This window comes from Panthera tigris, chromosome D3, assembly GCF_018350195.1.
Source record: "Panthera tigris isolate Pti1 chromosome D3, P.tigris_Pti1_mat1.1, whole genome shotgun sequence".
Lineage (NCBI taxonomy): Eukaryota > Metazoa > Chordata > Mammalia > Carnivora > Felidae > Panthera > Panthera tigris.
In genome coordinates, this window is record NC_056671.1 from 72,249,569 (window position 1) to 72,275,866 (window position 26,298).

Here is a 26,298-nt window from a genome sequence, read left to right on the forward strand (position 1 = left end):
AGTTTTCATTCTTCCTTGTAAGAGCTATGGGTTGATCCCAGGTGAGAAATGACCCAGACAAGGTACATGTTTTAGGAATGGAAAAGATAGGCCATTTAATATATATTGATTTTTTCCTCTGTTCTAACTAGTTGGGCAGGCTGAAGGCTACATCACAACTGTATGTATATACCTCTTATAGTTTTCTTTTAGGCTGCTTGAATCCTTTCATGAATTTTCTCTGCCCATCACCATCCCCCTCCCCAGCTTTACTGAGGTATAATAGACATATAACACTGTATAAATTTAAGGTGTACAATGTGTTAATTTGCTAACTTATAGACTGTAAAACAATCACCACCATAGTGTTAGCTGACATCCCCATCACATCACATAATTACCATTTATTTTTTTGTAATGAGAAAATTTAAGATTTATAATCCATGCAACTTTCAAGTATATAGTACAGTATTATTAACCATAATCACCATGATGTACATTGTCACCCCAGAATTTGTTCATCTGATAACTGGAAATTTATACCTTTTGACCAATATCTCCCCATTTCCCCCAACCCCCAGTCTTGGTAGCCACCATTCTAGTACTGTCTGTTTCTATGAGTTCAGCTTTTTCAGATTCCACATACAAGTGATATCATGTAGATTTGTCTTTCTATATCTGACTTATTTCATTAGCATAATGCCCTCAAGGTCCATCCATGTTCAGATCACAGCATCATATCCCCAGCACCTAACTGGATCTTCAGTACATTTTTCTAGAATAATTGGGTATATTCTTTACTGTGCCTGCCCTATCTCTCCTAGCAATTCACAGTTCACATTAGCATGTTCAAAATTCTGAGATTTGAGAAAGGAAATATGTTTTCCAACTTAATTGACCAAGGAACTTCCTCCCAACCCCATAATGCTGATTAATATTTCATTTTAGGGAACATTGGGCTAGATTATCTGTAAAGTTTCTTCCAGCTGGTTGACTATATAGCACTTTATTTCAGGGGGAGATGCTTTGAAATATTCAATGCCATAGGAATTTCTGTTCAAATTCAAAGACCTGTAAAATTATTGAGACATATGTTGAGCTCAAAGTGTTATAATAACAAAATTGTTATCAGGGAAGACTGCAAATGTAGGAAAGAAGTTTAGTCCCAAGCAATCATTGGATCTGTTCTCTCCCAAATACTCTAAAAATTAAAGACATTATTATTTCATGAAACCAATTTTCCAATTATTACTTGAGACTTTAGGCCCATAAGATTATGAAGTATATATTTATTTTTATTAAATGTAGTATGAAAAGGTTGAAACATTTTATGGCAATCAAACGTTATGAAAATAAAAAGTGGATGGAATGCCCATGTGACTTTTCAAAATTTAATTCTCTTCTCACCAATTTTAATGAAACACATCTAAGTCTTTGATTACCAAGACACTGGATACCCAAGCTATTGTAGTAACAACAGGAACAGATATATCAGGACACTATATTTTTCTTTAAGTTGGAAAGATCACATAGAATGAATATTGAAGCGCTTCATAATGTCTATTGAGAGCCAACCCTGTGTCAGGGCCTGTGGCCAGTGTGTTGCATCCATTATCTCATGAAATAATCACAGTGTCCAGAAGGATATTTGCAAATCTCTGAATTACATCATGAAGTTTCCCCTCTGAAGCCCAAAAGATAGTAAATGTCATCTTGCCTCTTCTGGAGTCAGGCTGTCTTCCAGAACTCTTATCTGTAGTGATCTAGATTGATGAGCTCTAACATTTTTCCTAATTTGGAACAGTCTTTTGATGTGTTCAAATATATGGTTGATTGTCATTATTTGCAGATTGTTATTGTGAATTCACTTACTGCTAGAATTTATTTTTAACCACCAAAATCAATACCTGTAGTGCTTTTATGGTCATTGTGGACATGCGCAGAGCAGCCAAAAGTTTGAGTAGCCCAGTGCTCACGAACTCAGCTGAAATAAACAAGATGACCCTCTGCCTTATTGTTTCAGCTCTCACAGTGTAAACAAGCATCCTTTCTACAGTGTATGTAGTGCCATTTTTTTTTTTACATTTTTGTGCATTTTTTAGTGGTGGTTTCAGGGTTTAAAGTGGCCTTCAATGTAGTGCTGAAGTGCTGTTTAGTGTTCCTACACGCAAAAGGCTGTATGCTGTAGCTTATGGAGAAAATGTGTGTGTTAATTAAGCTTCACTCAAGCATGAGTTATGATGTTGTTGACTGTGAGTTCAATGTCAATGAATGAACATTATGTATTAAATAAAGTGTCTTTAAAAAGAAACACACATAAAACAAGGTTATATATTGATTGATAAAAATGTTGTAACCAGAGGCTCCCAGGAACCTAACACTGCATTGCCTCCAGCAGCAATACTTAGTATTCCTTAATTCAGTGTTTACAGCAACCCTACAGAACAAATTACCGCAGATAATGAGGGTCAGCGACATCAAAAGATTCCATTCCACTTGACTTTCTTAACTGCCCATTGATGTCAAATATTCTGATTGTTCAGCCTTTGAATTGAGATTGGGAAATTAATGAAAGACCTTGAATATCAACTTTCAAACTGATGGGAACTTTTATGAGGAAGGCGTAAAGGCCTGGTATCAAAGATTTATAATGGGAGTCCTCATGATCCCTAACTCTCTAAGGCAAATGGCATCGATATAATCTCATTCATGTTCAGCAAAGTCCAGAGTCATTACTTTCAGACTTGAAACATGATGCCTTTCTGGGTGGGGAGGAAAAAGAAATGAGTAGAAATTTGAAAAATTCTCGTTTACAAGGTTTTAAAAATGTTCACTAGGTGTACTGCTCTGTATGACTGAAACTAAGTTTGTCAGAAATGGTGAACTGTTAAATTGAAGTCATGCTAATAAAAATCCACGATATCTCCAACTGTCTTCACTGTAAGTTCTCACATAAAAGGTTAATTTATTCCAATCAATTAATTTATTAAGCACAGAAAGGGCATATTGAGATACTACTGTAAAATGACTTTTTAAATTGTAAGTAAAACTATGATACAGAAAGTTCTGACCTTTTATTACTTGCCTCATTCCTTTGTAGTAAATGTAAAAATTACTTCAAGGATATCTTATTTCTTTCACTTATAAGAGAATGTTTAACAGAAAGTGCTATTTAAACACTTTTGATGAGTTCCTCCCCTGAGATTCAAGTTATATCCGAAGTGCTTAATATTTTTCCAATAACAATGAATCAGCAATAATTTAAATTTAGGTGACTATTGTTTCAAAAAAACAATGATTCTTAGATAACTTGTCAAAAGATAGTGTTTTGGTTTTGATTTTGATTTATTCCCTGTCAGGTGCTGAGATGGTCATTTTGTATGTATTTTCTCTAATTCTGACAATACCTGTAAAAATAAGTATTCTTATTTCCATTTTGCAGACAAAGTCACTGAGGGTGTAAAAGGCCTAAATACTTCACTCAGGAGGTATAAAAAGCTAACATAGCTTGTTAAAGAAGCACATTCAAACTTAGGTCTAGGAAAATATCCAAAATCAGTGCTTTCTGTGACTTTTTACATTAATTTTTAAGTATATATTTTAAATGTTTTTATTTATTTTTGAGAGAGACAGAGAGAGAGAGAGAGAGAGCACAAGCGGGGAGGGGGCAGAGAGAGGGAGACACAGAATCTGAAGCAGGCTGCCGGCTCCAGGCTCCAAGCTGTCAGCACAGAACTTGACTTGGGGCTCGAACCTACGGACTGTGAGATCATGACCTGAGCTCAAGTCGGATGGACACTTAACCGACTGAACCACCCAGGCGCCCCTATATGTGTATATTTTAAATGTTTATATTTTAGAGAGAGAGAGAAGGAGAGAACGAACGAGGTGGGGAGGGACAGAGAAAGGGGGACAAAGGATCCAAACTGGGCCCTGCGCTGACAGCAGAGAGCCCAATGCAGGACTCAAATTCATGAACGGTGAGATCATGACCTGAGCTGAAGTCAGACAACTTAACCAACTGAGCCACCCAGGCACCCTTCTTTTTTTTTAATTGTTTATTTTTGAGAGAGAGTGGGAGAGAGAGGGGGTCAGGGCAGGGGCCGGGGGGTGGGGGTGGTGGTGCAGAGCATCCCAACCTGGCTCTGTGCTGACAGCAGAGAGCCTGATGTGGGGCTCAAACTCATGAACGGTGAGATCACAACCAGACCCAAAGTCAGATACTTAACCGACTGAGCCACCCAGGCACCCCTTTAAATTAATTTATAAATAAAACAAGCTACTGTTTACCTTTTAAAACGTTGTTACTTCTAATGAATAACATAACATAGGACATAATATTTCTAATTGATTACTGAATATTTAAAGAAAGCAATTTAAGGTGTCATTAGCCATTCTTGTTTACCTAAGCAAATTATAACAAAAAATGTCTTGTCTGTTATTTTCACCTAAATATTGTCTACCATGAGGTACTACTGCAAGACAAGAGAACATTCATATCAGGATTTTATGACACTCTTTTGAACCAAGTGACAGCTTTTAAGTGGGATTCATGCACTTTTAATAGGTTGAAAATTAAATGTAAAATTAAAACTTTATAGATAGCTTCCTTAAAAAATGGAAATAAACTGTAAGTGATTAGAGTCAAATAGTTTGTCTTTCACACCCTCAAATAAATAGTGTTTTCTCATAAAGCATAGCCTCCTGTGGTTCTCATAACCCTGGAATACTCGTAGTACAAAGTAGCCTTCCTCCTGTCCCCACTTTCTACTCAATATGACAGGTTAATTCTTTAAAAAAAAAAAGAGAGAGAGAGAAATAATTCACGTGCTACAGATTCACCCTCTGAAGGTGTACGATGTCAGTGGTTTTTAGTTACATCCACAAGGCTGTGCCACCAGCACCACTAATTCCAGAACATTTTCACCATCCCCAAGGGAGACCCTGTACCCATTCGCTGTCCTTCCCCATTCACTCCTCCCATCCACTGGCAAACACTAATCTACATTCTGTCTCTACAGATTTGTCTATTCTGGATATTTTGTATAAGTGGAATCGTACAATATTAACCTTTTGTGTCTGGCTTCTTTCACTTAGAGTAACACTTTTAAGGCATATGCATGCCATAGCATGTATCAGTTCCTCATTCCCTTTTATGGCTGGGTAATATTCCACTGTATGGAAGCCCCACATTTTGTTTATCCATCATTCAGTCAATGGGCATTTGGGTTGCTTCCACTTTGGGCTATTCTAAATAATGTTGCTATGAATGTTTCCGTATAGGATTTTGTGTGGACATATATTTAATTTTCTTCTTGGGGAGGTAACATAGATCTTTCCTCTCATTTTTCATTGCTTTTTTCCCCAGCTTCAAGAATGCCCAGAACAATAGGAACATTCACATCCTTAACAGCTTGATGAACGCAGAGCTGTCACAACCCCTAAATCTGATCTCCATTTGCCTGTCTTTTCCCAGAGCCACCCATTGGCCAGATGCACCCCCCACACGGCAGTGTCACTCCTCAAAAGAACAGCAACCTGCTTGTAATCATTGTGGTCACCGTTGGCGTCATCACAGTGCTGGTGGTAGTGATCGTGGCTGTGATTTGCACCCGGCGCTCTTCAGCCCAGCAGAGAAAGTAGGTAACGGCTGGTTCCTGAGAGGAGAGAGGTCACGGTTTGACCTATCACCTTCTTGAGTTATATTTTTGAGAAATCTCTTCTGGTGTTCTTTTTCATAATTTACCACATATTCCTTAGCCTCTGACCTGAGCAAAACCTTGCCTTTGGTTCATTTCAGGCCCATAACTTGAGTGAGTGAGGGTTAGGCTTGCAGACTTAATAATAGAATCCACCTGGAGACCCACGTGGCATTTCTGCTTGACTTGACTTCTCTGGGCCAGATCCTTCCTTTCAGAGGAGGGCACATGTTCCTTTAGCAACATTTAGAAAATGGACTTCACCATGTCCCAATTCATGGCCCTGTCTGCAATTATGTGTAAAATGTTGGAGATGTGTGTTCCTTTGAAAGTATTTATCAATTCTGGCAAGGAGGCCTGTAGGCATTTAACCAATGCTTGTTGCACGAATGACTACCAAACTCAATGTAGTTATAATACAGTGGAGTATTTAGTTTGGAGACAGTACTTAGGATAGAAGAGAGATCCTAGAAATTCACAATGTTCGGATTTCCCGGCTGTGGTTGATTCTCAGAAATTCAACGTTTTGAGGGATTTAAAAAAATTTTCCATATTATGCAATTCTAGGTTGTAGCCCATGCAGAGGATGATACATCAAAGTCAAAGTTTAGAATGGAAAGATGGTTTTAATTCAGTTTATCCCCTTCCAGCAACATCCATAACCAGCATATTAACCTTGTGTCAGAAGTTGTGGGAATCAGCAATAATCTCCTGGTTATTCTCTGCCTGTCTAGCACTTTTCAAATCCAGCCTGATATGTCCCTTTCAGCTGTACTCTCTCACTGAATTGGCTCTGATAAGATCTTCCCTTGATTTTTTTTTCCCTTTGGCCTCAGGCATAGTGCCGGCTCTGAAAGCCTGAGGCATTGGGCCTATAGGTGGCTGATTTGACAACTATATGCTACACACAGTGTCAGAGAAAGATTCTCTAACAAATCATTGTTTCTCTTTCCTTGCTAATACCTTAGTTTCTCTTTTTAAAAATCCTATGACCCATTTGTTGATCTGTATTGTATCTTCCAACCTTTTGAAATGAGGTATTTAGAAATAGGATACAGGAAGATGTACAAGCTAAAGAAAGTGACATATGAGTGTAGATGCAGTCTTTGTATTTAATTTATTTATATGGCAGGACAAATTTTATATTTGGCCGCATGTGTGAAATTGGGCTATCTTCGAGTTAGTGATAGCTGATGTGCTAATCCATTGTGCTTAAACAAGAAGCCAGGCAGACTGAGCTTAACTTACTCTGATGTGTGAGCATTCTAGGAAATCATAATTACACAGAACTTCCAGTGTGCTGGACATTTAGTGAGGCTCTGGAGAAAAAAGAACTGTAAATGGGGTGAGGCATTCAACAGTCTCTTGGTGGAATAATCCCAGGAATGGGGCTGTGCAGAGACATAGAATGGGAAGACATCTATGTGACAGGCCGCTGAAGTAGAGCTGAGAAATATTCACGTGAAGGAAAGTGGGGAAGGCACCAAAACCAAGCTTGGCCTATTTCATGATGGCTTGAAAAACATGAATGTGTTCACTAAACTAAGTTTAATCATCGGAACCACCTGTAGTGGGGTGTTTTGGTTTTTTCATTTTCATCCTTTTGAGAAGAATGTTGGCGGATTATATGGACCTGATGAATTGGATTCTTGGACATATTTTGTTTCCTCACAGAGAAAATGCCAGTCTTCTCCATGTGCAAAAGTGACATTTCATGCTATTTTTAGAAACTCTTAAATTGTCTTAAATCCCATGCTAAGCACTTCTTAAGAGCTTGAAGGTTTTATTTAGAAAGAGTAGAGGCTGAGCCCTCGATAGAACTCATTTTTAAATTAGGAGATGAATGAAAGAATAAATCACTCCATGAATGACTGAAAACCAAAGAAGGTGAATTTATAGCTTCTGTCCTACTGCCACTTTGGTTTTTCCTCAGCCTTCACTCAAAATCTCTTAATATTTACTTGGCATATTTTCACAGTTTTTCCTCATCTATCTTTCTTCTGTAACAGACCCATTGCCTTTCATCCTGGCCTCTCTGTTTGTATATATTAACAGAGAAAATGTGAAAAAGAAAAATTTCTCCTTCAAGATATTCCTGAGTTTTAATTTAACTTTTCTTGATTTTACTGAGGATCCTTCCTCCTGATACCACCATCACTGAGACTTTTTGAACAAATTAAATGATGCAGATGAAAGCAAAATCAATTCCAATCTAAAACAGGAGTAATGTCCCTTACAGAACCCTCAGAAAAATGAGAGTTTCATGTAATTAATAAAGTGAAATAGGAAACACATTCATGGGCTGCTTCAATATCTCTTTACCTGTTGGTGCTGGAGACTGTAAATTGTCTTTGTGTTTTATTGGGGCTCTTGAATTGCATCCAACGGATTTGAAGCATATTTATGTGCACTGTTCGCAGTACATCATTCAAGTTAATGTCCATATATTTTATTGTACGGTTTTTTGTATACACATATATATTTAATAATGAGGTAGTTATCTGATTGATTCACATTCTAGTTGGTAACGTTTTGTTTTTACGATATAAAATAACAGAAGGTAGAACCCAAGTTCTAGTTCTGATTCCCCACTTCTTGAATTAAATTAGTGGTGGTTAATGAAACCTAATCCCTGAATGTCAGTTTCCTCAAATGAGAAACAGGGATAAATACATTCTGTCATGTTCTCTACCTCAGAACCCTGAAACTCCCCATGGAATGCTATCAAGTTGTAGAATCACATGGTAACATGTGGCATCAAATTAATATGAAATAAAAAAATAATTTTGTATTTCTTTTTGGTTATTAATTTAAAATTGCTTACTACTTTGAAGAGGGACTCCCCTTACACATTTTGAATTAGTGAAATCATAGTAGAATATCCTAAGATGGAAAAAATGTGTCTGTGAAAGCTTAAATTAATGGGGAGTAGGCGAGGGGCTTTGTGCCTTTTAATAAAGTAATGACATTTTCCTGGCCAAGCCATAGAATATGGATTATGATAAGTTAGAATGTATCTGTAGATACTAAAGACAAAAGATTTGACATAGAGAATACGCTGGAAATCCAGGACGCATGGTTATCACATTTTAAAGGCAGTTACCTGGGTAGATTATCAACAGCTTGTCTGACTACACTAAAATACTAAACCAATGTTGGCTTTTACCCTTTCACATCCTAAGCATACTGATTAAAAGTGATTGAGGAAACAAACTTCTCTTACAGTACTAGGTTACGTGCAAAGTAAGAAACACAGAAGCCAATAAAAAATCAGAGAATCTTGCCAAAAAAAATACTTCCAAGTCGATAATGAAAAATTCTTATTATTTAATTCAAGTAATTACTATGTGTTCAGTTAGTAATCTGCATTACAGAAAATAACAGATCTGATTAATGTTAACTCTTGAGCTAAAGATCTTCCTGCAATTCCCCACTGACTTCCTGATACTATTAAAAATATTTCTGTTGGAGGCAAGGCCTCCTGTGATTTGGTCCCTCCACTTTTTCAGCTTTACCAACTGCCATGATCCATTGCCTGCTCATGACTCCAACAATGCAGAAGTTCAGAGTAGCCATGCCATTTCCCATTCATTTATCAAGCTCCCAATGTCTCGCCTATCTTTTGCATTTCTAGTACTTAGCACATTTTTGGGGCACATACTCAGTATTCTGTAAATGGTCACTGAATAAATAAATGAATACATGTTGCAAAACAACGGATGATGTTGGATAAGTGAAAGAAACAGAATTTGCTGTAGTCTCACGGGAGGAAATCAATACACACACTGGGAGCATCTGGCCGGCTCAGTAAGACAGACGGTCATCAATGCAAGGTGAGTGGTAAAGAGACAAGGGAAATGATTTAGGTATGTTAAGATGACACTGACCTAGCATGGTCAGGAAGGCTTCCTGAAGAAGAGAGGCTTGAAGAAAATCTTCAAGAGTCAGTAGTTTGTAAGTAAATAGGATTGTGAAGGCATTCTGGGCAAAAGTACAACGAGAGAGGGAGGGAGATGGAGAGAGAGAACAAAAAACACTAACACTTGATTATTCTGTGAAAACTTTGCCCCCCTGTATGAGAAAGAGACAGCAGAGAGCCTTGAAAGAATGCTTGCTTTGCCTTTATTCAATAGCCCATGGGGTGAGAAGAGACCCTGGCATCCTATGGCTATTTTTGGAAACTGGAAGATTACTGGTACCTGTGAGAAAGGGTGCATGTAGGGAGGGACAAACATATTGTATATCTAATTGTATATCTAATTACAATATCTACATATTGTAATCTAATATATCTAATAAGACATATTGTATATCTAATGCAAAAACTAGGTTTAAAATAAAAACAAAAAAAAATTCACTAAGGTGGTGTTTCTCAAACTTGAAGTGCATCTGATTTCCCTTGAGAGCTGTTAAATCACAGACTGCTGGCCCCACCCTCTCCTGCCCACTTGCACCCTCTCACCCCCCATCTGCAAGTTTCTGAACAACAGTGGAGCTTGAGAACGTGCATTTCTAACAGGTTTCCAAGTGATGCTGATGCTGCTGGTCCAAGGACCACACCTCAGGACCCATTGCACAGGTTCATCTGCATACAAATTTTGAAGATTCCAATGATGAGACAGAGGATCGAGGGGACCACAGTGGGTCCTGTATCAGAGAACCAGCAGATGGACAGAAGGCTGAGATGACAACTGTTCCTGCAGGTTTTAAGACAAATCTCAGACAGTTCAGTTATGAGCAGATGTTAGTTTTATTACAAAACCTGCTGTACCTGGTGGCTGGGCTACTACCACCCGCAGGGAAGGGAGGCCTTTCCAAGGTCAAAGATCTTTCTTGATAAGAGACATGATAGAAAACAAAAGTAGTTAGTAGATGGCCTTTCATAGAATATATACAAAAAGGAAATAAAGTTTATTTAATCTTTAGATTCTTTTTTAAAGTTTTTTTTTAAATGTTTATTTTTATGTTTTTCTGACAGAGAGGTGGGGGGGGAGAGAGAGAGATCACAAGCAGGGGAGGGACAGAGAGAGAGGGAGACAGAGAATCGCAAGCAGGCTCAGTGCCATCAGTGCAGAGCCAACCCTGGGGCTCGAACTCACCAACTGCAAGATTGCCAGCTAAGCCAAAATCAAGAGTCAGATGCTTAACCGACTGAGCCACCCAGGCTCCCCTAGAGTCTTTAGATTCTTGGCTGACAGCTAAGTGGATGAGTAGCTTCTCAGAAAAGGTCTTAATCTAACTAAAATCCATCAGAAAAATGTGTATGCATTTTATGAAGAATGATAATTTTTTCCCAGATGGAGGCTATAAATCACACCATACAAAAAAGCTCTACCTCAGTCAGATTTGGAATTTTTTTTTTTTTTTTTTTTTTTTAGTAAACTACATTTGTGGATGCTTGGTACTGAGATTATAGGGGCTGGTGAATGAAGAATGAATGAATGAATGAATGAATGAGACATGTGTGTAAGCAAGAGGAAACCAGAATCATAACTTATTTTTAGTTTAAAAAATTATTTGACACATTTCCCTCCCACACCTATTTAAATATTGAGTTATTATGAAAACATTGGCCATCTTATCCTGGATTTGGGAACTGGTACTTCTCTGCATTCAGTCTGATAGGCACTGGGATTAAAAAGTGGTTTAGCATTTTGATTTGTTAGAAAGATAACAGGGTGAAATCTCCAAGTCTGAAAATGACATTAGATTGTTCTAAGAAGTGACCAGGGGTAGATTACATAGCGAGCTGTGTGTCATTTGCGGACTAGTACATTTGGGCAGGTGAAGTATAAGGAAATGAATTCAGGGAATGGATGGTTAGCAGAGAGTTATTATCTTAGATATAAGAAAATGATCTAAAGGTTATTACAGACCATTGTCAGAGTCAGTGTGGGACTGTTGCCAAGAAATCAGCAAAATGCGGGAGCTGTAGGGAAAATATTAGAACAGAAAATACTGCATTATTTCTGTACTAAACTACTTGATAAATATTAAGTCTGGCATTCTTTGTCTCCTATCCTTATCAGCACACTTCAAAAAAGATAAAAATATATTAAAATTCAGCAAGTCACATCACTAAACATGTATTAATTGACGAATGCAAAGGTTATTTTCAGCATTGGAAAATGAAGCCGCTCTCAGTGGCCTGTACAGGTTACAAAGAGTTTTCACTGAAGTGGTTTGTTTGAGTCATTTAGCAACCATGAAAACAGCTATCCTCATAAACCATTTGTTGCAAGGGAGGAAGTGAGAGGGAGTTACTTCTCTCTGGGGCTCTATAAAATGTTGGATTTAAACCATCTGAATTCTGTCTTAGAAGAGACATTATTACCAATAGAAGATACAAGCAGAGATTTTAAAAACTAGAACTGTAAAGCAGAGGTTGAAAACTTTCTGAAAAGGGACAAATAGTAAATGTTTGAGGTTTTGTGAGACATGTGGGTCACACATTCTTTGTTGCAACCACTCGACACACTGCAGTGTGAAAATAAATGAGTTCAGTAGGATTCCAATAAAACTTTATTTACAAAATCAGGCAGTGGGCAGATTTGGTCTGCAGGCCATACTTTACTGATGCCTACTGTAGAGAATGACTAGCCACGAGTATCATACTACTTTACTTAGCCTAAAGGGAGCATTTGAATCTGACTAGCCCCAAAAACAGACTACCACTGAAAAATGAATTTATGGTTGCTAAATTCTTATTGAGGAAAATAGGAGATAATTGAAGCATACTTCTAAACTGTATTCTTCTCTTTTCAAAGGATGGATCCTACTGTGTTTTCATCCAGATACTTAGTAACTCCAAGGCAAAAGTGCTTTTATTCTCCTTAGAGTGTCCTCATTCGGCCTTTTGTCTTCAAATAGCACATTAAATTATACAGCTGAGCTATAGACTTTCTTCTAAACCCCAGTCTTGGCTGGCACAAAATCTGGCCTTTTTATTTCCATTTGCCCTTTCAACACGACTCCTTCATTTATCTCCTAAACAGATGTTGCAGTGAAGTATCTTATGACTGGCTCCAAAGATTGGCATATGGCTCCATCTCACCCATTGTCACCTTGTGGGGAATTTGTAGCTGGTGAAGCTAGAGTCAGGCACTCTCTGGCAGGCAGCCGAGGCCTTGGGGATTCAGCACCACTGCTCCTATAATGTGGTGAATCTCCAGGGGAGACGAGGAAAGGCAGCCAAGACATGCCTGCCAATTCCTGGATTTCACAGGTTTCCTCCTGGGAGCCCTCTTCTATCCTTCTCTGCTTCTAACTTGAATTGACTGAGAAAAGAGAGGAAGGACCACTGAATAGAAGCATTCACATTTGCTCTCTAATTTTTCTTCCATAGGAAACGGGCCACCCACAGTGTTGGCAAAAGGAAGGGCAGCCAGAAGGACCTCAGGCCCCCTGATCTTTGGATACATCATGAAGAAATGGAGATGAAAAATATTGAGAAGCCATCAGGTACCGACCCTACAGGAAGGGACTCCCCCATCCAAAGTTGCCAAGACCTCACACCAGTCAGCCACAGCCAGTCAGAAACCCAGCTGGGGAGCAAAAGCACCTCTCATTCAGGTAAATCTCTCATCTCAGGCATCAGGACAACCCCCCACCATTCTGAAACTTTATTTACAAAAAGTTTCCTCTTTGTCTCCTCTTTGATGGAGACATCTTTCCCTTCAATCTGTGGGTCATTTACCAATAGTTAAAATAATCTGATGTAAATTTGGTTGATTAACTAGTTTCTTTTCCAGCATCCTATTACGTGCCTTTTATAATTGCAACGTTACTTAAAACTTCTAAGAGGTAACAGGTGGTACATTTGGGAAATACTGAAATGTGAAAGCCAAATGAACTTACTGATTTTTGTTAAATCTCGAATGAGAGTTTTGTCAAAATGTGAAGGTATTTGTACATTTTTTTCATTCCTTATGTCTATGGATAATTGAAAGTTGATTTTAAATTTGCTCTCACGGCACCTGGGTGGCTCAGTCAGTTAAGCATCGGATTTTGGCTCAGGTCATGATCTCACAGTTCGTGAGTTCCAGCCCTGTGTCGGGCTCTGTGCTGACAGCTCAAAGCCTGGAGCCTGCTTCAGATTCTGTGTTTCCCCCTCTCTCTGCGCCCCCCCTTGTTCATGCTCTCTGTCTCTCAAAAACTAATAAAATGTTTTTAAAAAATTAAATTTGCTCTCAATTCATTGCATTAAAAAAATCACACTAGGGTCACATGGCATGTGAAGATAATAACATAACATCTCCTGTTATTTCAGCCTTGGTTACTGTAAAGATCAACTTTTGTCCCTGTGTATTCACATTATATGATCACTAGCCTAGTTTGATGGAGTCTGTCTGCAGGCGATGTTGACATACAACGTGATCAGAAGAAAAAAGCCTACTGTTTAATAAATAGGCACAGAACAATCCATGTCTAGAATAACTAAGAAAATCTAAAAATTGGTTGTAAGATATTTCACTTTCTGTTAGTCATCATATTTTTGAACTGCTTATGGAAAGCAGAAAAATAAACCAAGTACTCTCATCAAAACAAAACAAAACAAAACAAAACAAAACAAAACAAAACTCTTGGTCTACTCATGTGTTTGCAGAATGAGTAGCCGTTGTTTTAAAACTGAATTAAAATATTTTAGGTATTGGAATATGTAACTGGCTTACTAGACTTTTTCAGCTTAGAATTGTTTAAACAAGGAATTCGCTTACTGATTTTTAACCATGAGTTGTTGAGTATACTTTTTCTAGCTCTTGAAGAATATATCAAGCAGATTCCTTAACTTTCCCATCATTTTCATTTGGTTAAACTGCATTCAGGTTCTGTCCAAAACTGCCACCTGAAATCTAAATTAAAGGTTCTCCTTTCCTTATGGCCAGCTAGACTTTTGACTCTGAGGACTAGGGCTGTAATTTGTTCTTTAAAGCTTCCAGCACCTTGGAGGAGAGGTGGGGATGGGACAGAAGGAGGGGGCACAGTCTGTTTCAGAAACACCTTTACTTATTCCTCCTACTTATTTGTTCTTCCTGGCTTTGTAGGAGGATGGGGAAGGGAGATGAGGAGAGAGGCAAGGAGAGAGGGCAGAAAGGACAGTTTGAAGGGCTGTGCTGCTTTGTGAGCACATGGACTGTCCTCATGCAACATCCAAATTCTGGGTCTCTTGTGAAACACAAGTACGAATTCTTTATGAGATCCTGTGGGATTCTTCCCCTGGCTCATTACACCATGTGAGATAATCAAGTCAGGGCTTACCCCACTCCTACCAAGAACAGCTCTGTCACCCTCACTGTTTTAGGTGGGTCAGGTGCACTTGGGTGAATTCCAGCAAGAAGACTCAAGCTTGAGCAACTTTTCAAGTGCCCACTTGACCCAGAAGAAGCTCCTACTTCTTTTCCAGGCCAAATGATGAGAGAGCTTATACTCCACTGCTGTCACTCTTTCAGTCTTGCTCTCTTCCATAACCTCTTCTGATTAAATATACACAGGGTAGACCAGCAAGCCAGCTGCCTGAAGAGACTACTATCTGGAGAGTGAATGAAAGGTAGACCTCTTTTGCAGGAACCTCCACACTTTACAGGTGTTTATTCTGGCAGCTTTGGTTCCTAGTGGGGCATTAGGAGGAGAGCATACCTCTGCCTCCCACTGGAGGGGACAGAATTGCTTCTCAGCCTGCAGAAGATTTTGCCAATTATTTCTAGGATTCCTCCTTCTTTATTTTTCCCTTTCTCATTTATATACTAAAATGGCATTTGGAGTGGGGACAGCCAGACTACTTTTGATCATTTAATAAGTCCTGGAAGAAGCTTAACTTCAAGTGATGGCTGTTTTGTTTTTTTGTTTTTTTTTTCTTTTGTTTTTGTTTTGTTTTTTTTTTTTAGAATGAGAGGGTTCTTGTGCCTATTTGTTTTTAATTTGAGGACCTACTTGCCAACTCTATTGTAAAAGGAAAGTAGAACTCAAAATCCTGCTGGTTATATTTTCCATTATAGTAAGCATTCTCTGTACTCTCCTGGTTAAAAGAACAAAACTCCATGTCAATAAATAGTATACTTTTAAGTGCTGGTCTACTAGGAAACTTTTACAACATTTTTCCGTGGGGTAGACTTTTCTGAATGATTTTAGGTCAGTCTTAGGAGTCTTATTCCCCTCTTCTGTCTTTTGGGTAGTTTTTTCAAATATTCAACTTTGAGTCATAGCTTTGCTGGAAAATATTATTTATTTTTGTGCCTGTAGGAAATCCAGAGTTTGTTTGTTCTTTCTCCTTTAGTCGTTTCAAAAGGGTACATCTTGCGCAGCTTTATTGTCTTGTATAGTTCTGTATAGATTTTTGGAGGATGTGTGGACAGATACAAATCTAGGCAGCTGCCATTATCTGGGCTGCATAGAAATTTCCCCCATCAGTATTTTAAATTTTATTAACTACTATTTTAATTTGAAAAAAGAATATGTGCATGTAATTTTAAAAGAAAAAAAATAGTACAAAAAGTTGTGAAAATAATATCCAAAGGAAGTAAAAAGTATGAGTGCCTTTCCCCATCCCCAAATTCCTTATCCCTTTCATGAAAGGAAGGCAATGTTAAGAATTTTGTGTGTAACCTTTGTATACAAATATATATATATACATATATATATATGTATATATATATACACACACACACATACAACATATATAATATATAATATACAGATATATTTACATTTATATATTTATACACATACAAATGTGTATGTATATATAATATGCTTTCATATGTATATTACACAAATGATACACATACTATTCAAAACTTCAGTTTTATTGTTCTCAACATGTATTTTTTTTTAAATGTTTATTTGTTTTGGAGAAAGAGAGACAGAGACAGAGAGCGAGCAGGGGAGGGGCAGAGAGAGAGGAGACAAAGAATCCGAAGCAGGCTTCAGGCTCTGGGCTGACAGCACAGAGCCCACGTGGGGCTAGAACCCGTGAACTGTGAGATCATGACCTGAGCCGAAGTTGGACACAACCGACTGAACCACCCAGGTGCCTTTCAAATGTATTTTTTATATACATTTTAAATCTACACAAACCATTCTTACCACTTTTAATGACTCTTTAGAATGACATTTTGTGGCATTATAATAGATGTATATAACTATGCCTACACTTACTTTTAAAAAATGTAGTTTATTTTCTGAGTTTTTATAATAAGATGTAATGTCTTTGGGTTCTAAGTACTAGTTGCATAAATTATGGTAAATTCATACAATGGGATGTTAATGGAACTGTTAAAGAATGATAAAACCGGGGCACCTGATTGTCTCAGTCAGTAGGGCATGTGACTCTTGATCTCAGGGTCAGGAATTCAAGTCCCACATTGGGCATACAGTGTACTTAATAAAATAAAATAAAATAAAATAAAATAAAATAAAATAAAATGGATGGTGCTCATAAACTTAGAAACATGAGCATTTTTAAATACATAAATAAATAACACTGACTTGACAGAGAAAGACATTCATATTACTGAGAAGTTTACAAAATGATATATATGGTATAATGCAACTTTAGTAAATATATATATATATATATATGTTAATATATACCTTCTCACTTTCACATATAAACACGTAAGCAAACCTGATAAGGAACAAAATATAAACAATAGTTCTTTCTGAGTAATGAGGTTATGATACATTTTATTAATGTTTGTGCAATGGGAGTATATTGATTGGGTAACAAAAAAGTAGGTATTATTATTTAAATATCAATAAAATAAAAAAGGCATTGGCATGCCTGGCTGGAAATTATGCAAAGTGTTGCATCATTGAAAAAGGTGTATCTCTCAGTATTGTTTTTCTTGTAGGTCAAGACACTGAAGAAGCAGGGAGTTCCATGTCTACTCTGGAAAGGTCACTGGCTGCCCGCCGAGCCCCTCGGGCCAAGCTTATGATTCCTATGGATGCTCAGTCCAACAATCCTGGTGGGTAAAGATTGGAACCACAATGAAGAAATGAAGGGTTTTCTGTTTTCATCTTTTCTATATCAAATTATCAAAAATATTTAGAGTTTCCCCTGAATTTTCTGGGCATCTGGACAAAATGAAGAATGACTAAAACCCTAATTTATAATTTGAAGTCAAACATACACTGCTATTGTGGTTTCTCTTGTATATAATCCAATTGCAAAACATATGGCTACAGTGTTAAGGAATTGTAAAAAAAAATATGAATTCATATAAAAAGAATGGAAATTTCTGTCACTATTATTGATCTTATTCTAATGATCACATTCATAGTTGGGTTTGTTCTTTTTTTACTTTTTTAATGGGTCCCATTTCCAGTTTTAAATAATCTAGCACCCTTGAAGCAAGTGTTAACAGATATCCAGTTACTACCCTCTTATTTTTGAAGTTTTCTGTCATATTCCCACATTTACTGAAGATATTAGCACACCTGGGGATCGCCGCCCTTCTAGTTACCTCTGTGATTAATCTTGGTAATTATAATTTCCATGTAGGTAATTCATCCAATGACAGTAGAATGTTGGTCCCTTTATGGTGCCTACAATGATGCTGGCTCCTTCCCACCTCAATTCATCAAGTCCGTGTCATGCACTAAACCAATCATTGTAACCCTTATAATCTCTAGTTTCTATCATCCCTTTTTCTATTTGTTACTTTCCTGCTCACTTATTTTATTCCCCCCTTGGCAACAATTCTGCAATCCCACTAAGACCTCCAGTGCATTAACTCTGACACCTTCCCACTGTCCCTCATCTGCTTCCTGTCCTGATTAGCCTCCAAACTCAACTGAGAAGTCGTAGTCATTTATCATCCTCAGTCCCTTGCAAACACCCTCATCTCTGTTGGTCCTCCTTCCCCATCATATTCACCAGAAAAAAACTCAACCCTGTTTAACTGGCTCCACTCTACTAACAGCTGATTTATCTGGAGAAAACACATGACTTCCTTGCCAGGTATTAGCAGTCAAATACCACCAAATAGTGGTGTTTGGTAATGCCACTCATTTCTCCATTCATTCATTATTTCGGGTTATAAAATGAATGTCTTATATCTATTCTTCTCAGACTCCCCAAATCTCTCTTTTTTCCCCATGCTCAGCCAATAATTTGGCTTCTTACATTACCAAGAAGAGAGAAGCATTGAGAATTGGTATCCTTATCCTTCCATCAAATCTAGTTAATGTGTTTGTGCTCCTGTCTCAAGCCAAGTCTTTCCCCTGTTGCCATCCCTTCTCACTTACTTGGGGAATCTTGTAAGTATCCCTTCCATTTCTGGTATCATCCATTTTCTCTCTTCATAGATAATTCCAACTGGCATACAAACATTCTGTCACAACTGCTGTTTTAAATACCATCTTTGGGTACTACTTTCCCCGCCAACGACAGCCTATTCCTCTCCCTTCCCAAAAAACTCCTTTAAAAGTTATCTATACTGGCTTTTCCCTCTTTGTAATCTTCCTTATTAGTTTTAATGAGACAGTTTCTGTCCACTGAAACCAGAGTTTCAAGGTTATCAATAATCTCCACATTGTGAAAATAAATGGTCAAGTCTCAGATGCTCAGCAAAATTTGACATAGCTTCTCCCTTTTTTTTTTTTTTTTTCATGAAACACTATCTTCACTTGCCTTATGGTATACTAAATGATCCTGGTTTTCTTTCTTTCCCATTGCTGCTCCTTTTGAGTATCTTTTACTTATTCCTCCTTTTATGCCCAGTCTCTAAGTCAGAGAATGCCCCACAGCTCAGTCTACAGCCTTTTCTCTTCTACCTACCTAGATCTTTCTATGGTGTTTTGTTCTGAGAGCCTTAACGCCATCTAAATCTTATTAAATTCCAAATTTTATCTCTAAGTTAATCTCTTATAACCCATATCAACTTTCATATCAACCATTGACTCAATACTTCCATATGGCTGTCTAATAGGCAATTCAGCTATGGAGATCCTACGTTTCATAATTCCCTTTCCCACCTCCAAACTTGATCCTCCTACTTCTTTCCCTATTTCAATAAATGTTACCACAGTTCATCCATTTACTCTTGTTGAAAAATCTAGTTTCATACTCTTTAATCCAAATTTCATCACACCCCAAATTCAGTCTTTCATCAGTACTACAGTTCTTGCTTACAATACCTGATTTGGTCCCAAATCTGACCACTCCTTCCCATCTCAACTGCTCTGTCCTAACCCATGCCGCCACCATCTGTTACAGATTCTTGACCACAGTTCTAAACCTGTAACTAGTCTCTTTTCTTTAGCTCTTGCCCCTATAGCGAGTTGTCTATAGAGCAGCCATTCAATTGTATGAATTAGATGATGTTATTCCTCTTAACTTCCCATAACATATAGAGTGAAATCCATGATTTTACCATGTCCTACAAGGCCCCATGTGATAAAACCTCTGGACTCATTTCTCATTTCATCTCCTGCTACTACTCTAATCCTTTTCAGCCTCATAGCGTTCCCCTCTGTTCTTTGGATAATAACACATGTTCAAATGCAAGGATTTTTCACTTGCTCTTCTCTTTCCCTGGAATCTCTTTTCATAGATATTTACATGGCTTTTCCTTAATTTCATTCAATTCTGTGTTCAACAGCTCCCACTATAGGTCTTCCCTGACAAATGTCACACATAGCATCTGTGGTCACTCTCTGCTCTGTATATTGTGCTTTGTTTTTCTTTATTAATGTGTATGACCATCCTGTTCACATTTTTGTATTTGTTTATTTGTTTCCTGTATTTTAATGTAATTTCTATGAGGGTAGAGATTTTGTCTCTGTGATCAGTTCATATCCTCAATACTCAGAACAGAGCCTGGGAGGCTTCAATCAAGATAATTTAGGTGAATGAATTAACAGTTGCTTCTCTCTACTTTACTATATGTCATGTTTCCTCCATGCTCCATTGCAGCTTTCAGTGTTACTGTAATAAGTACAAAAACTTTTATGGAATTTATAATGAATTCTAGCTCTTCAACTCATGGGATAGATATAATTATTATGCCTCTTTCTCTAATAAGGAAACTGAGTCTTGGAGAGTTTAAGTACCTAGCTTTTAGTCACACAGCATCTAAGTGGCAGAACCAGAATTTGGACTCACAAGGTCTGGCTTCAGAGTTCTGAGCTCCTAATCACTAAGCTCCCTACAGAGGTGCCCTGTGAAGCCATTGTCCTTCTTTCATTTCTTTCATTACATACAGAGACATTTATGCTGAGCTGTTTCACTTTTCCCCTCCGGCTACTTTCCTCTTGTAACAAAGTTCTAGTGGTGCCAGTCTTCTATAGTTTCTTCTGTGTCAACTATACTCAAAAAAAATCCTTTGTGGACCCTTCTGTTCCATGTACAACCATCTTATGCAATAAGTTCTCATATCTTGCTGATTTTCCTTCCACAATATCTTTTGAATCCCTGGCTACCTTCCCATTCCCTGGAGTCATATGTTAATTCTCTTCTTTATAACCTCACACCTGAACTGTCGAAACAGCTTCATAAGGAGTCTTCCCCCCTTCTAGCATCTTCCAGATTCATATGTATCCTGCCTGACAGGTGTGTTCCTAAAACAACTTAAATATGGCATTCCATTCTATAAATTTCTCCAAAGGCTCCCCATTGCCTGCCAAGAAAAAAACACCTACAAACCGCTGAGCATCTCACATTTAAGTCTACATTTCTAGTATCCTGTTCCTATGCCTAGATAGATATAGTAGGTAGTTAGGTAGGTACGTAGGTAGGTAGATAGATATAGAGATAGAGAGATAGAGATATATCGTAGATTCCTGCAAGGCTAGACTAAATTGCCTGTCCATAAAAATACATGGTCTTTTCTTTGTTTTTTCCCTCTGAACATTTCTTTCTTTTTGGAATGACTCAGTGGCTATCTCTACCTAACAAAGTTGTATGCATTTTTCACAGACCAGAGCAGATAGTGATGCTCTCATAAATTCTTTCTTTTCTGAATGTTGTATCCAGAAAATGATGGCTTCCTTTCTCATGTTGAATAGCATTTCGTTCTACTATATTCGTGGCATTAATTATGTACTGCCTCATATGTTTAGGTATTCCAGTCCAAATCTGTCCTTTTCTAACAGGTTGTGAATTACTTCATGATAGGGAGGGAATGCATCTAATTCGTCTTTGCATTCATACATTGTATAGCTCAATACTAGCACAAAACTGGTGCTTGCTAAACGTCTGTCATATGAATGAGTGAATAAGTAAATGCATTATAAGACTGCCTTGTGTTTGTAACACACCAGTGTTTAAGGACCTTTCTTAAAATCAGTTATAGTTAGAATATCTTCTAATAAGATTTTATGATGTATGAAGGGCAGTTAAAATTGTTTTTACTAAATAGGAAAGGAAATAATGAGCTTAGAAAGAATGAAAAATGAAATGAAACCTAACAAATACTGAGAATTTCTGAATATTATTCACTTGCTAAATGCCTTGCTAATTACTATTTCAGTGAATCCTCATAATATTATCATGTGGTGAGATTATCCTGATTTTACAGATAGCGAGACTCAGATAAGATAAGAGACTCAGCTTACTGACTTACCTCAGGACACACCTGGACAACCTCTGAACCTCTGGTATTCTGCTTCTCCAAGGGCTAAGATGATTTGCATGCCTTATATTATTTATATACTTTTAAAAAAGATTTTTGACAGTAGCCCATCCAATTTACAATTATGGAAACTAGGAATGTGAGAGTAGGAACCCAAAACCTGTGCTAGATCCGTCCACTGCATTGTGCCACCTCAGGTTGTCACCTGGAGCTCCAACTTGCTCTTTGCCTAAAACAGCAAACCTTTCCTTATTCCTGGTGTCCTACTCTACATGAATGGGGGCCGTAAAATGACCAGCAACTAATTTTGTTGCTATCTTAAAAATTATCATATAATGCAGGTACATTATTTTAAATAGTTAAATAGTTTTATAAAATGTATAAGAATATTCTGACCCAGCAATCCCAATCTTTTTATTTATATATATTTTTTTAATGTTTATTTATTTTTGAGACAGAGAGAGACAGAGTATGAACGGGGGAGGGGCAGAGAAAGAGGGAGACGCAGAATCGGAAGCAGGCTCCAGGCTCTGAGCCGTCAGCCCAGAGCCTGACGTGGGGCTCAAACTCACGGACCACGAGATCGTGACCTGAGCTGAAGTCGGACGCTTAACCGACTGAGCCACCCAGGCACCCCAACAGCAATCCCAATCTTATACCAGTTTTAACCTTGGGTAAAATTACCCAGCAGAGATACATAATGTATTCGCCAAAAGACGCAAACAAGAATATGTGTGGCAGTACCGTTCCCCATATCATATCTTTATTACACCATAACATATTCATTATATTCTGTGGAATATAATGCAGCAATGAAATTGAACAAACTAAAATGCCATAAACAATAGGGAGAATCTCACAGATAAAATGTTGTAAGACAGAAACCTAACACATTTATGAGATTCAACTTATGTAAATTTTATTATTATTTTAAGTTTCTAACATTATTTAGGAGAGACAGAGTGTGAGTGGGAGAGGGGCAGAGAGATGGAGAATTCCAAGCAGGCTCTGTGCTGTGAGCACCTAACCCAACGCAGGGCTCGAACTCAGGAGACTGAGATCATGACCTGAGCTGAAATCAAGAGTCAGACACTTAACCAACTGATCTACCCAGGTGCCCCTCAATTTATGTAAAATTAAAAACAGGCAAAATAATCTATTGGGTCAGAATTCTGAAGAGCAGTTACTCTTGATGGGAGATGATCAGTGACCAGAAGAGACCATAGGGCAACTTCTGATAATGTTCTATTTCATGCCCTCGATGATAGTTGCAAGGCATTTCACTTTGGAAAATCACTGAGCACTACTTTGGATATTCCAATTTTCAAGATATATATTATACCTAAATAAAATTTCTATGAGAAATGAAGACTCAATAGAAAATATATCTTTGAAGTAACTTTGTCATATCATATTCTTTGTTACCTCCAAGCTCTGTGTTGGTAAAACTCTATCTAACGAAAGGAAATGACTTCAACATATAATCAAAGTTGATTTTAAAATAAATTCTTAAGCTTTCTGATAAATAAAATAAACTCTTTGCAATTGACATGATTGATAGGTCTTAGATAACTCTGCTGAACAAATTGTAAATCTGTATCTTGGCAGAGCTATGATTTCATTCAGAAGAGTAGATACATTTTCTGATGGCCCCACTTGCAGTATTATTTAGATTTATCAAGTCTTTCATCTACTGAGTCTTATAAACTACATCGTAGCATCGCGCTGATTTCTAGTCACATGTATGAAGATGTTTGCTGTTCCACTTAAGAATCGCTATTTTTGTAAGACTGTCTTTTCCCCTTTTCCTTGACATTTCTCAGCATGCTTTATAAAATGCAAATTAGCAGATCAAATATAGACTATCTGAAGTGGCTTTTTGTTCTTAAAATCCATGGGGAAATGTATTTAATTTCATTGGAGTGCAACATCTGTTTATTTGTCTAAGGTTTGTCAACTTATTGGTTGAAAACATTATGTGGCCTCTGTTGCTCCTATCCCTGAACACATTTCACAACAAAGTAAACTAATGCTCATGAGAAACACACTAGCTGAAAGCACAGGCAAAAATACCCACGTATTTTGATTTTCCAATCCCGAGCACTTTGTTTTAAAATGGTAGCAAAGGCTGACTATTTTTAGAATGACCAAAGAATTATTTTAAATGTTTTTTCTTATTATAAATGAAATTATTTATGAAAAATCAGAAGCAACAGGGCACCTGGGTGGCTAAGTCAGTTAAGCATCTGACTCTTGGTTTCAGCTCAGGTCATAATCTTTCAGTTCATGAGATGGAGCCCCAGTTGGGCTCTGTGCTGATGGTGTAGAGTCCGCTTTGGATTCTCTCTGTCTCTCTTTCTGCTCCTCCCCCACTATGTTTTGTTTTCTCTCTCTCTCAAAATAAATACACTTAAAAAAAAAATAAATCAGAAGCATCAAGTATAACTTTCCTGAATTTTTAAAGGGTATTTAAGGGTCATATGCTGGGTTTTCAGGAATCAGACTCTGAGACAGAATTTAGAATACAGGCAATTTATTAACAAGTGCTTTCTGGAATAACACTTGTGAGGGTAAGGGATGCAGGACTGGGAGGAGGGAGAAATTGAACTGGTGACATAGTTTAATGGGAGCTGCAGCTGACCCTATGGGTTGCTCTGGTGCTGGGCTTGCCCTTAGCGTTTTCCCAAAGGAGGCAAGGGAGGTGGGTTTCTGGACTTTGTCTCAAGTATGATGCAGGCTGCCCCTGCAAAGTGGGGTGTAATCTTGGGCAAGCAACTTCTTTGGCTGAGGGCAATTCCTGGAAGGATAAAGATTTACTTACATTTCTAGTATTTTATTACCTGATGGAACATAAGTATTTGTTTGACCTTGGTTCCCCCTTCCATTTTCAACCTGTGTTTTCTTCTGTAAAATGCTAGAGGAAAGGCGAGGAAGCAGAAATGGGAGGGATATAGATCGAAGCAGGTGACCTCTAAGATTACATTAGTTATAAAATTCTGATAATTAAATGTATGAGAGTTTATTGGGCAGGAGCCTCCTGAATTTCATTTTTTTCTGTTTCCCTGTACATCTTTAAGGGGAAAAAAATGCAATCCCAGCTTTTAAGGGAAAAAAAGAAGTCTGAAAAAGTGGCCTGAAAGTATCTAGTAAAAAGACTAAGGCAAAGGAAGGCATACAGTTTTGCTTTTGTGATAGCTTAGAAGCTGCTTATGACCACTGGTTTGGGGCTTTCTAGAACATTCACTGTGAAAGCCAACTCTTTTTTTCCCCACTCCCACCATCTGCTTTAGTAACTTGACTGCAGAGCTCAAACAATGGGTTGGAGAAGCTATTGAGAAGTGAAGAAGCAGATTTTAAAAACTAGAATTCTGTTGGCTTGAGGTGCTGTACTACCAGAATTCCATCTTTTACTGATATGAAGATCATTCCAACCCCTAAAACATTTGATTCCAACTCAGAATCCTTGCCTGAACCTTGCATTCATGGTGTAAGAAGCCAGTATCCTAAGACTGATCCCAGCTTAACAGGTTCTAGAACTGGGCATTCATTCTATCACCCTGTAGCCCCTGTGAATGCCTACATCCGACCAAGAATGCTTTCCTAGGATTACTGAGTGCAAACAAACAAACAATCTTAAGATCTGTTGGATCCCTGGAGATTGATAACAATAACCAGCTTTTTCGAAGGGCTGACCCCTGACGCTCCTCTCTTCTGTACTAAGGAAGATCTCTCAAATCCTCATAGCCACTCCACAAAGTTGGTATTATTCTCATCTCCACTTTACGAAGAGAAAACTAAGAAATAGTGACCTTAAATCACTTGCCAAGCTAATGAGCAATTATCCATTACTACATAACACTTTACCTCCAAAATGAAGCAACATAAAACAAGCACTCATTTTCTCAACAGCTTCTATCACGTCCACAGGTTTTCCAGCATGTCCTCAAGACGTGACTCCTGGCTTCCCCCAGAGGGAGTGATCTAAAAGAGAGAGGATAATCTTTTTTTTTTTTAGTTTATTTATTTATTGAGAGAGAGAGAGAGCA

General features: G+C 37.8%; 1 protein-coding gene across 1 annotated transcript in view; it reads left to right on the forward strand.

Moving 5' to 3' along the window:
* The window catches only part of DCC (DCC netrin 1 receptor), a 631,926-nt gene that overhangs the window by 560,873 nt on the left and 44,755 nt on the right, over nucleotides 1–26,298 (forward strand). The window contains exons 24-26 of the mRNA XM_042961575.1: nucleotides 5,456–5,618; nucleotides 13,024–13,250; nucleotides 17,528–17,644. Coding sequence (XP_042817509.1) covers nucleotides 5,456–5,618; nucleotides 13,024–13,250; nucleotides 17,528–17,644 — 507 coding nt within the window. The remainder of the gene's footprint in view (nucleotides 1–5,455; nucleotides 5,619–13,023; nucleotides 13,251–17,527; nucleotides 17,645–26,298) is intronic.